Source organism: Pteropus medius, unplaced genomic scaffold (assembly GCF_902729225.1).
Source record: "Pteropus medius unplaced genomic scaffold, Ma_sr-lr_union100, whole genome shotgun sequence".
In the NCBI taxonomy this organism is placed as follows: Eukaryota; Metazoa; Chordata; class Mammalia; order Chiroptera; family Pteropodidae; genus Pteropus; species Pteropus medius.
The window spans coordinates 5,069,424-5,081,940 of NW_024342471.1; the positions used below are offsets into that span (position 1 = coordinate 5,069,424).

Sequence of the window (12,517 nt, forward strand, 5' to 3'; positions counted from 1 at the left end):
CTGAAGTGTGCATGTGGGGAATCTTTCCTCTACTGGGTGTTGGGACTTGTCTTATTGGAATTGCACCAAAGTAGACAAGATTAGAAGATTAGACAGAGGATGTTAACCATTCCACCGACTCTAATTTTCCTCTAAGAGAGGCATGTGTCAGTAACAGAATGTCATTAACAATGGAAAGCTGGGTTCTAAAGAGTGAGCTTATGTGGGGTTTGCTACCCATTTTCTAACTACATGTCAAGAGGTACTAACCATCCAGCACAAGAATGTAAAGTCTTCAATTTGAGCATAATACATTCTTAGAGTTGGGGTCTCAAGAGACTCACGACTTCAGAATGGAGGCTGACAGAAGCTTATGAATGAGGAGATAAATGCAATGAGAAACACAGCCAGATAAAAAATTGGAAGACAAAGCAAGGAAGAGAAGGTGGGATGGTGGGGGAGGGCTGCCGGAGATGGTACAAGTGGTCTATGGCACTTCACCAAAAGACAAGGATTTGGAACCAGACTTTTATTTTACTCATAAGCCACCATGTGAACAAAATTTCAAACCAAGCAAAAAGTAATGCCATGAACCTCACCAGACCTGGAAAGGTCATGGTAACTTCCCTACAGACAGGACCCATCCAATATCACATCCAATCCACAACCTTCCCCAAAAGTCAAACCCAACTCCTCTGTAGCTCACCAGCCATGGCCATCCCAGCATGACTATTAGCAAAGGGATGGCCTGCTCCCCCCAGGGGTGATTGGCTCTGGTCTCTGCCTTGTTTGGCTTAGGTCAAAATTCTTTAAAAAAAAAAAAAAAAAAGAAAAGAAAAGAGAAAAGAAAAGAAAAAAGAAAAGAAAAGAAAAGAAAAGAAAAAAGAAAAGAAAGAAATGGAGGACAAAACCACAATGAGAAACTATTTCACATCAACCAGAAAGGCTATACACAAGAAGAGTAACAAGTACTGGCAAGGATGTGGAGAAAGTGGAACCCTCATACCCTGTTGGTGGGAATGTAAACTGGTACAATCACTTTGGAAAAACAGTCTAGCAGTTCCTCAAAAAAGTTAAACACTGAGTTACCACATGATCCAGTAATTTTACTCCTAGGTATATATCCAACACAATTAAAAACATATGTCCACAAAAAAAATGTAAACAAATGTTCATAGCAACATTATTCATAATAGCCAAAAAGTAGAAACCACCCAATTGTCTAGTAACTGATAAATAGATAAAGAAAATGTGGTATATCGATACAATGGAATATGACTCAGCCATAAAAAGGAATGATGTACTGATACATGCTGCAACATGGATGATCCCTGAAAACATTAAGTGAAACAAACCAGATGCAAAAGGCCACATGTGTGATTCTACTTAGAACTGTCCAGAATAAGCAAATCTTTAGAGACAGAGAATAAACTAGTGGCTTCCTGGGGCTGAGAGGCAGGGAATGGAGAGTGACTGTAAATGAGTATGAGGTTTCTTTTTGGGGGGTGAAAATGTTTAGGAATTAGACATGGCGATGGATGCACAACACTGTGAACATACTGAAAACCACTTAATTGCACACTTTTAAAAGTGTGAACTTTATGGATATGTGAATTATATCTCAATAAAGTTGTTTAAAAAAAGATAAATAGGTTATTAAGTGCTGATATTTATTGTTAAGGCTCCAACCTTTCAGGTTCCACAAAACATACACCTGAACCATTCTCATTTGTTGCTTGGTGATTACTCATGGCTGGAAGGAGGAAAGTGGCCCCAACTGCAAGCACTGACAGCTTGACTCCTAAGTTCCTAAAGGCCCCCACATGACAACTAAGACACTGTGTTCTTCAATGTCCTTGATGCAAGGAGACCCACACACAAATGGCTGATTCCACAGAGGAATCACTAAAGCTTCTGTTTCCAGAAAACAGAATTATGTATATGACTATCCTTTCGACCTTTGCTACTAGAAAATCTAAGTGGCAAACTTATTGTTTCAATCTTTTCTGTGAATCGGGATGCTAAAACTTGTCTACCTTCCCTGATTATCTGATGGTCTCAGGTCTGACCTTCCTTTAAATACTTCCTTTTATAATAAAGGATGCTTTTATGAGTAAATTGTCCCAAGTCCTTTTGGTAGCAGATACAATAAGATTTCAAAACAAAACATTTGCTGGCCCTCCAGGAAGAAAACTATGATTGATGATTTCATTTGTAGTTCTGCCTGACCTCTGGGCCTTTCTCCAGAGTAGATACGTTCTAAAGGATTCAAGGTGGTCTTTTACTGTATCAGTGCTTGAGATGGTTTCTGCTAGAAATGCCCAGGGAGCCCACTCAGGCTAGCCTCCCAAAGCCCAGCCTCCATCTTAGGTTATCCTAGGCCTATGTGCCAATTTAGTTTACCCTTAACCCCCTCTCGGGCAAGGCAGACAGGCAGTCCCTGCACATTAGCAGACACCTCAGAAAGGCTCTAGTAGCCCCCTGTCCACAAATAAATAAAATGTCATTAATTTAAAGAGAAAGAACCCAAGAAGCTGAGAAATAAAAGGACCCACCCATAGCTGAAATGCTAGTTGTGAAGCCAAAGTGACTAGTGCTTTGATCTCTTGCCTCTGAGCCTGGCGCTCTATGGTGCTCTTTCCACTCCAGCACAGGGGTTCATCACTGACCACGTCTGTCAGGCCTCGGGCTGAAAAGGATCCGGAGAACACCAAAGGTCAGGTGCGCCAGACAGAGGGCGCAGGCTTCCAGAGGTGGGGCTTCTTGGGGGTGAAATGCCTTCCTGGGTTGCATCTTGCTTAACTTTTCCATCCACCCCAGTCACTGGCTTCCAGAGCCTGGCTTCCCTGTTCCTCCCAAAGTTCAACACCATGCTCAGATGCAGCCCATGCTCCTGTGGTCATCTGGTTCCTGTGTTCATCTGGGCCCCAAGGGACACTCTGTAAGCAAGTACCACACAAAGCCTTGAACCTACAATCATTTCCTGCTGCTCCAGTTCTGAAAGGTCACCATACACAGAGGCAAACATCAGAATGTTTTAGAGTTGGAAGAGTACCTTAGATTTCATAGGCCCTGGGAGGAGAAGGGACTTAGGGTCATTTAGTAAGTTAGTGGTAAAAATGAGATTAGCCTTTAGGTCTGTTCTGCTTATTCCTCTGTTTATAGGCTGCCATTGCCCAGGCACAGACAGACCTAGAGGACTGGCTCAGATAGGCAGACTTGGAGAATTTTGCCCTTAGAATGATGCAGTCTTTCTGCAGTGTGCCTGCCCACATGGAAGTCATCCTTGTGGCCTACGGGGTTTCCAGTCACTCATTTTTATCCAAGCAGCCAGACTGGGACCCATCTTAGTGATGTCAAGAACAATAGCAATTAATGAAGGTAAGGTGCCTGAGATGCAAGAATGAGCCCTTGGTAGGAAAAGAGTCATTTAGCTCCACAAAGATTCAAACTCTAAAGTCTCATAACTGGAAGGAACTGTGCAGCAAAGAAAAGTGGGAGACGGCAACATGATTTTTGTATTGACATTTGGTTCTTAATAATAACATCGAAAATGCGTTCTGTTCTTATAGCGCTGCATTGGGTTGAGGATATATGTTGCCGGAGTCTCCCCTGGGAGGTGGGGAGAAGCTGGTGGTGAGAGACACACACTGATTTCTCTTTGGGACCTATATGCAGCCAGGTGGAGAGCTGCAGAAGGTGCCTTGGCTCTGACAGGGGGTAGGAAGGCAATCCCAGCCATCCTGCAAAAACATGGGCAGAGTCCCTTGCCCCCAGCCCGCAAGAACACGGTTGCTGATGGGGCCAGTGGTGGCAGCTCCAGGAGAGTGGAGGGAAGGCTGGGATGTTACATTCTTGAGGCCTTCACAGGTACATGTCATCGTAGCCCGGCGGGGGAAGATGGTCTGGGTTAGGTCTGGAATGGAAAGAGGGGCTGGTGAGTTGGCGTGATGGAGGGCCAGGGGCACACAGGCAGACAGGACTGTGAGCTGAGGGAGCCTGCACTCCAGAATGATGTGATGGTTCATGGAGTTTAAGAGCATGTGCTCTAGAGTAGGAGAGACTGAGACTGAAACCTGATTCTTCCACCGTGGGTAAGTTACTTCACCTCTCAAAGTCTTGATCTCTGCATCTGTAAAATGTGGATACAAATATCTCCCCACAAGTGTTGATATAGGGACCCAGTGAGTTCCTAACACATGCTAAACTTCCACTAAGTGTGTAGCTCCTCCTCCTCTGGGTAATTCCTGCGGGGAGCTGGGGGAAAAGGGAGGCACTAAGAAATGGGGAGCACCTGGAAGCTCCAAGGGGTCATCAGGCAGGGCCTGGAGGAGGCTTCACTCTCCTGGCAGTGGAAAATAGGGCTAGTGGCAACTCTGTACCTTCATTACTGTAACACTAAACTGAGTTGCCATTAAGTCCTACTTCTAGAATACCTGAGTGAATACCTACCCAGATGGGCTGGTCCCAGTGGGTCCAAAAGGGTCAAAGCGTGCTCCTGGGGGCACAGCGCCTGGAGGAAGCCGGTTTGGGAGGCCTGAGGATGGGTCAATAAGTGCTCTTGGGAAGCCAGATCTCAAGGGATCCACAATCATGCCACCTCTCCGACACCTGTGTCAAGAAGAAAAGATGGGTCAGCAAGTGTGGCAGGGGGCTGTTGGAGAAGTGGCAAAAGGGGTGAGAAAAGACTGAGAATGCCTGGGATATTCACTCTGGGAGGTTCCAACAGACATGGCAGGGATGGCTATGAGTGCCAGCAGGAAGTGGGCAAGAACACAAAGAACACACCTCCCCTGGCACACACAGCCTGAACTTTCAGCTCTCTAGGCTCCCTAAGCCTGCAAAACTGAGATTCCTGTCATGTCTTACTCCCAAGGGGGAACAATTTGATCAAGAACAGGTGCCAGAACTTGCCAAGGTCAATGCAGAACCATTACAAGACCTGTAGGGCACTACTTTAGGTCTAAGGCTTAATAATAGCATTGAGACAATTAGTGCTAGCTTTTTTGTTCTGTTTCCTTAAAGAGCTTGAGGATTAGTAATCTATGGACTGCCTGTGGGTCCCCAGTTTGGCTCCTGATAGCATCTGTCCCTCATGGAATTCCATGGACCTGACCTCATGTGCTCAAACTTGGACACATGTGCTGATGTTCCCCTAAACTTCGTTCAAGCTTAACTGCAGATTTATGTGATTTCTCCAGTCTAAAAATGAGATGCTTAAGTTGGATCATTTTGCAGCAGAGGTTAAAATCTAGTCTGAATCATTCAGAGAAGACAATGCACAGCTGAAGCTGTAAAGACCTTGCTGAGTGCATGGCAAGAACCACAGAGCCTAATGGGATCACAGACTTCCCTTATCAAACGAGGTGACCTCTGAATAGCCATGAGCTGCCCTAAGGTCTGTAGCCCACTAAACACTGAAGCTCTTCAGTCTCTGCACCTAATAAACCCACATGGTATCCGGCTCTCCAAGGGAGGGCTGGTATCCTCCACGGGACCACAGGGCCAGAAATGACAGAGCTGCTCCCCGGGCTTGCTCAGCCCCTCCCCAACATGCAGAGCTCTCCTGCACTGCCCCAGGCATGGCAGAGTAGAACAAGTGGCAATAATTTCTTGGCTGCTCAGCAACAACCTGCCTCCTTCACCCCAAGGAAGACTGATGAAAAGCTCTAAAATTAGAAGATAAGCTGGGGCTAAAAGCCACGAGAGCAAGCTGTGTGGCTGCCACCTCTCCAGCAGTACTTACCCAAAGGGGTCTAAGTCTTCTCCCCCAACAGCAAATGGGCCCAAGGGATCACACCTGAAACAAACAAGGGACAATTACCACAAGTCCCAGAGCAGCCAGGCACCTGGGCTCCCAGAGGGCTGAACCTGATGCCCATGGGGTCACAGATCCACTCTCAGGCTTTGGGGACAGAGAAAGCCCCTGAAAGAGACCAGAACAGAAGAGATGTTATTTCAAAGTGGTCTTTGGCACAGATTAACACTGATTAATATTACAATGGCAATATCGAAAAGAGGCGAACACAAAGCTGAAACACATGGAGGATCTCAATTCTGTAGAAAGAAAAAAATGTTAACAGTGGTAACCTCTACATAAATTTTATTTTAATTCACACCTTTCTGAAATTCCTAAACTTTGGCTAAAGAATCAACAACTTTCAGATCAGAAAATTATTCTAAAACCAAAAACCAAAAGCTCAGATTTAAAAGCTTCCAAGGGTAGAATGAGATGAGTACTCACATACGGCCAGCACAGGGCTTCTCAACCTTTTTATCATAATGGTCCCTGCATGAAATTTTAATACCACAGGTATTGTTTATGCACTGTAGCCCACTGGAGGGCCACAAACTATTGTAATCTCTAAGATTTTTTTTCACTCCCCACCAAGAACCAATTTTTACCCTCATTGAAAATGCATGAGCTAGGAGCATAAATGAGTGTGTGCTTTCTTGATATGCTATATTATATAACATATATCTCTTTCAAAACCCTTATATATCTTTATATTCTTTGATACACTAATTTTATGTCTAGATATCAATTTTAAAGAAAGAATACATAATTCAAATTAAAATATCACCATAAAAACTTTAATCAAGGGAATTGGATTGGCTTAAATGGAGACCAGTTATATGAATATACCATATCATCATGGTATATCCCTAAATGCAGCCATGGAAATGATGTTCTTCGAATGCTTTAACATGACATGGGAAAATGCCTACACTCTAATGTTAACTGTGAGAGGAAGAGGATTATCAATGGCCTAGAAAATCAAATGTGAAAACCCTTGTGTGGGGGGGTGTGTGGATAAATAAAACTAGAAAGAAGTGTACTGAAAACAGTGACAGTTATACCTGGGCAGGGAGTTTCTTCTTCTGATTTCCTGTTTGTTTGTTTTTTCTATAAAGGATATGGATATCCTTAGTATTTGAAAAAGTGGTACTTGGAATCTGCTTGGAGTCCCAGCAAACAATTCAAACCTGGTAGTTCTGGGGCAAGGCAGGTTCCTGACAGACCTCAGGAAAGCCCTGTAAATCGCAGCAAATCTAAGCTTACAGTTAAGAAGACATTAATTAAAGAACTGGAAAAAAAAAATCCAAAAGTAGGTGCTTCTCCAGTCAGTTCTACCTAATAGGCTGGAAAGGATACTGTGATTTAGGTGGATTAAGTTTCCAAGGGAAGGAATTTTTCCTGACCTAGGTTATTGTTCCCAAGGCATGGTTCATGGAGCTGGGACGGAGTGTAAGTTTCTCCTGGCCTCACAACATCCTGCCTCACTGGACAGACCAGGTGGTACCAGAGGGCAGCAAACATTTTGCTTATCTCCACAAACTGGCCCCCTTCAGAGCAGCAAACAGAAGGGGCCTCTAGTGGCTATAAAAATGGGCTGAGTCTAATGGCTCCTGAAACATGCAGCCATCTCTATTTTTCTCTCCTGGACCACAGTGTGAGGAGGAAAGAAGAAATGGAGGACAATGGGAACTAGAAAGGCAGCTGCAAGGCCCACCCCAACAATTTGTGTACTTGAAACTGTCATAACATACCCTTTAGGCTCACATTCAATGCAGTCTCACTGCCATACAGTCACACTTCTGTGAGCTCATTATGTACATGTGCGGAACACACTTTAAAATAGTCTCGGTCCTGATGTGCTGAATGAGGCTCTAGGGATTAAAAAAAACAGAAGGTAATTTTTGTAAATGGTTTCTGAAGTTAAGCCCCTACTACTTCATCTGGTAAGAGGAAAGGAAAGAGTGTTGTACACTAACCCTACAGGCACAACTTCTTGGTTGGGCCCACTGGACAGTATGTCCCAGCTCCGAAAGGGATTTGAGGTGATCCTGACCACACAGAATTTCCTTCTCATATGTTCCCCTCTCCTCTCAGATGAAAACAGCAGGCCTCTCTTGGGCACATAAATCTAGCTGAGGCCATTCTAATGCTGAGGTGCTCTCGTGAACTGGAAAGGCCTCAGGACTGGCTTTAAGAGATGGGTTCTGGACTCTGGGTGGGGAATTATCTAGCTGGTTGTAGGGGTCTGTCATAAAACCTCTGCATCTCAGTCTTTTAAGATGTAAATCTAAGTAGGAACACTCACAGGGTGTGCTGTGATGGGGTGACAATACTGGATATGAACAGATTTGACAGAAAAGGCCTGGAAGAACCATTAATAGCAGCCACCACTATTTACCAAGAGCTTGCTTTGTATCAAGCGCTGTGCTAAATTTAGTTTTTAAAGGATTAAATTTTAAAATTTAATTTTTTGAATAGGTAATGCATTCACCAGCTTCAAAATTCAAGAGTGAAAAAGGATACACAGATCCATAACCTTAGGCTAGCTGTGATTCAGAATTTTTCATTTTTTTTAGAATGGTCAGATGAGTATATCTAACATATACTGTATAACACGCCCAAGCAGCACCCTGGACCCAATACCTTATTATTTCTGCAAAATGAAGGAGTACTCGCAAGTGGAATAAATGAAGATATAAGGAGTTTCATGCCACTTCGGGTCAGGTTCTGCTACCAAACAAGATTTGGCACCAATCTTTTAGAAAAAACTTGGTTTTCAGAGCTCTTTCAATTTCAGAATTATAGATAGGAGATTGTGGATTCATAATAGTAAAAAAATCTCTCTCTTACCCCTGTCCCCCAGCCTACCAGGTCTCCCCACAGACAACTAATGACATCAGTTTCTTGTATGTCCTTCCAAAAATACTCGGCTTATATAAGCAAATATGTATTCCCCCTACTTTAATAGATGGATGTCCTGAGCTCCTTACGTACATTATCTTATTTCATCTTTCCAGCAGCCCTCCAAGTACATGAGCTTGTTTGCTCAAGGAAAACAACTGACAGTACATGTTGCCAATGGCAAAATTCAATCGTTCAAAAGAAAATTAGCAATGTAGAAGTCTATATTTACCGCTAGCTTGATGGTTTCCAATACTGATGCTGATGAGTAATATTAATAAATGTAATTTTTGATGTCATGTAATAAAATGCACCAACATTTAACAGATCTGCACATCTCAGTGAACCAATATTTTCCAAACAACTAATAAATGACTTTCCAATATCATGCATGGGTAAAAGATCCATTCAAAGGTCATGATAGATCAGTAGATTTTAATGTAATAACTCTTAAGCTATCACTTGTCAAATTCTAGTACAATGCAAAGGAGAATATCTACAATTGTTTGAAAAAGCTATTAAACTACTATTCTCTTTCCAATAACCTTTGTTAAGGCTTGAACAAAAACAAAATTATCACCTACAGATTAAAAGCAGAAGAAATGAGAATCGAGCTGTCTTCTATGCCAGATATTAAAGAGATGTGCAATAATGTAAAATGATGTCTCTTCTCACTAATTTTTTCTATTTTAGAAAATATTATTTTCATAAAATTTGTTATTTATGTTAACACATTATGGATTTAAAATATTTTTTAAATGAATGAATGTGTATTTTAAATTTTTTAGCTGTAATTTCTAATATGATAAATATTGATAGCTGTAACTCAAACAAACGAGAGCTCTTTGGAGTTCTCAACAATGTCTGAGAGTGCAAGAGGATTCCTAAGACCAAAATGTTTGAGATCTGCCAGCAAAGGAAATTAACTCAAGGAAAGAAAAAAAAAGTATATACACGTTTATGGTGTACAATTTAAAATGAAAAATTGGACATGCTTGGAATACTCCATTGAGGCTAGGTAAATGAAATGTACCAGTATAATAAAATATCAAATATTTAAAAAGATATGTTTAGCACTTTAGTCAATGAATTATGAAATTTTAGAAAGAAAACGTAGAACATAAAATATTGGGAACATTAAAAAATATGTAAAGATATAGACTGATTGGGCTTGAAAATAAATTTTGCATGACATAAACAAGAGCTTTATATCTAAGGATTTATTTTTAGCAAAGCTGGTTAAGCATAGGAAAAATTGTTTTTTCAAAAGAGGGAACAGGATTTGGGGCATAGAGTCTTCTGGCTGACTGAGGACAGATGCAGCAAATGGAAATGGATTAGAACTGTAGTGACAACAATGAAAAAAGTTAGGCTTAGATTAAAAAAAAACAAACTTCCCTTATAGATGGGCTGTTTTCAGTCCTGGAGATCTCAGGGGTAGAACAGACCTACTTTTCACCCTCAATTCTTCATCACAATGGAATGTCCTCTCCATTATACCAGCATAAATGAGCAGACCCAGTATCTTTCAAGCTCCAGACACCCATCACCCCACACTTAGAGAAGTCAGTCTCTTTATGCACCAGGGCAGACATATTGACTTTGGTTTGCATTTGGAGATTTCCAGGTAGGGGATAGGCAAGATGTAGGTATGGAAGGTGAGGGGTGAGACACAGGACTGTGTCCTATGGGATGGGGCAGAGGCTGCTGTTTCCTACTCAGAGTACAAGTCAAGCTGCTCAGGGATGAGGTAACACTCTGCAGCACCAGATGGGCCCAGCTGCTGTGCTGCTCTTTCTCTTCTCCCCACCCTAATGCCCCACCCACAAATAGGGAATTTGAGGGTAAAACAAAAAGGTGAAAGTTTGAGTGCCTGGTTGCTCAGCCACATGGTGGTGGTGGGGCTATAATAAAAGAATTGGTGTCATTACAGACATCTGTGCTACAGAGAAAGGGGGCTGGCAAAGAATGGGGGTAGAGGGAGAAAGGGGCTGCAGTAGAAAGACCTGACAGGCTGTCAACTCTCTAGTGGCTGACAAAAAACCTCCTAAAACATCCTGTCTCCTCTTCCAGCCATCTCATCCAATTCAATGTCCTAGCCCAGGGAAACAGGCTTGTCTGAGGAAGACCTAATTAGAAGGTGAGGGGGTAAAGGGGATGGATTTTTATCCACAATCCATGTATGCTCACTACTCTGAACTTGTACACAAACTGACTGCATGAACTAAAGCTGAAGGGTACGTTGCAGAAAGCATAAGCTTCTGAGGTCAGATACACATAGAGGTAAACCCCAGTCTTCAACCTCCCAGTTAAGATAAATCTGGGAAGTTATGCTACCTCCCTATTCACTGTTAAGATATAGACTGATTGGGTTTGAAAATAAATTTTGCATGACATAAACAAGAGCTTTATATCTAAAGATTTATTTTCAGCAAAGCTGGTTAAGCATAGGAAAAATTGTTTTTTCAAAAGAGGGAACAGGATTTGGGGCATAGAGTCTCCTGGCTGACTATAAAACAGGGATGCCACCAATCTTCTTGTAGGGCTGTCTGAAAGATGAGTAACCATAAAGGAAAGCACCTGTTTAGTGGCCAGCATTTGGTGTACAGCCAAGAAATGGCAGTTATTTCTATCCTTGATAAACGGCAGTCGATGCTGACAAGAAAGCAATGTCCATAAAGAGCCTGGGTCTAAATGCAGTTCCAACACACACTCTGGGTCGATACTCTCACACCTAAGAGGCTCCACTGCACCAAATCCTTTTCTGGGGGAGGAGGCTACATATTTAAAAACATAAAACGAGGTTCTCTCTGAGGAAACCATCTACTCATTACACTTTCAGTCTTGTTCTCATCTCTGGTGCTACCTGAATGGGACCCATCGAGCATTTATTGAATATTTACTATATTCTGAGCAATCACCTCAACATGTGACATCCACCATTAAATTCAATCCTAAAACATCTGAGACAGGTATAATAATCCCAAGGTGCAGATGAAGAAACCAAGGCTCCAAGGGGCTAAATGAGCTCACTGAGAGACAAATAAAGATACAAGATCAGGGTTTGAACCCAGTCAATCAACCTCCAAAGCCTGTGCTCCTAACTGCCATACAATACCCTCTCCTTGACATGGGGGCGTGGATGGGGTGGCAGAAAGAAGGGGAACAAGTCCCACCTGCTAAGAGTGGTATGTAGGAGTGATGAGACTCAGGCTTCTGCCTTACCCACTCCAACCCACCAGGCTCTTTAGCCAAAGGCACCACTGCCCTCATCAGAATCCTTCAGTGGCTTCCAACTGCCCATGAAGAGATCCACGTACTTCACATCAGGGGACTTCCAAAATCTAGCCCCATCCTCCTCAGCTATTATATCCTATGATTCCAGACATGAAGTCAAACTTCAAGGATAGTCTCATGCTTTCAGACACTGATGCCTCTGGCCTACTGTTCCCTCAGCCTAGAACAACCTATCCCCTGAAAGATATGTTATGAAACAATTCAGACACATAAAAAGGAAAAAAAGAGCTTAAGGAATACTCCTCTTCCCTATGAAGACACAGCTCAGGCAAGACTTCCTTCCTTCAAGAAGCCTTTCCAAGGGTATCCATGAAGGATCTCTGTGCTAACCTCTGTAAATGGCAGCTATCACTTTTATTTACTCATCTGTCTCCCATGCCAAAGAGAGTGTGTACCTCAAGAGTAGGATTCCAGCCCTAGGGACTCCTAACTCGCAGGGAAACATTTGTTAAATAGAGAACTCATCAAAAATGTGCAAGGCATAGGTCCAAGTGATGAAGATACAAAGAGGTAAAAAAGTGGAGCAAAGGGGACATGCAC

At 42.6% G+C, this 12,517-nt stretch overlaps 1 protein-coding gene across 2 annotated transcripts in view; it reads right to left on the reverse strand.

The window, feature by feature from the left end:
- Window positions 1-1,628: 1,628 nt before the first annotated feature.
- The window catches only part of PSMF1 (proteasome inhibitor subunit 1), a 31,717-nt gene continuing 20,828 nt past the window's right edge, over window positions 1,629-12,517 (reverse strand). Inside the window, exons 5-7 of one of the 2 annotated variants that reach the window (XM_039863948.1) lie at window positions 5,726-5,779; window positions 4,432-4,590; window positions 1,629-2,668 (exon numbers count right to left, since the gene is read on the reverse strand). In XM_039863948.1, the coding sequence (XP_039719882.1) occupies window positions 2,641-2,668; window positions 4,432-4,590; window positions 5,726-5,779 (241 nt within the window). In that variant the 3' untranslated portion in view covers window positions 1,629-2,640. Of the gene's footprint in view, window positions 2,669-3,474; window positions 3,896-4,431; window positions 4,591-5,725; window positions 5,780-12,517 lie in introns of those variants that run through there. The other variant, XM_039863947.1, reaches the window with a different exon arrangement.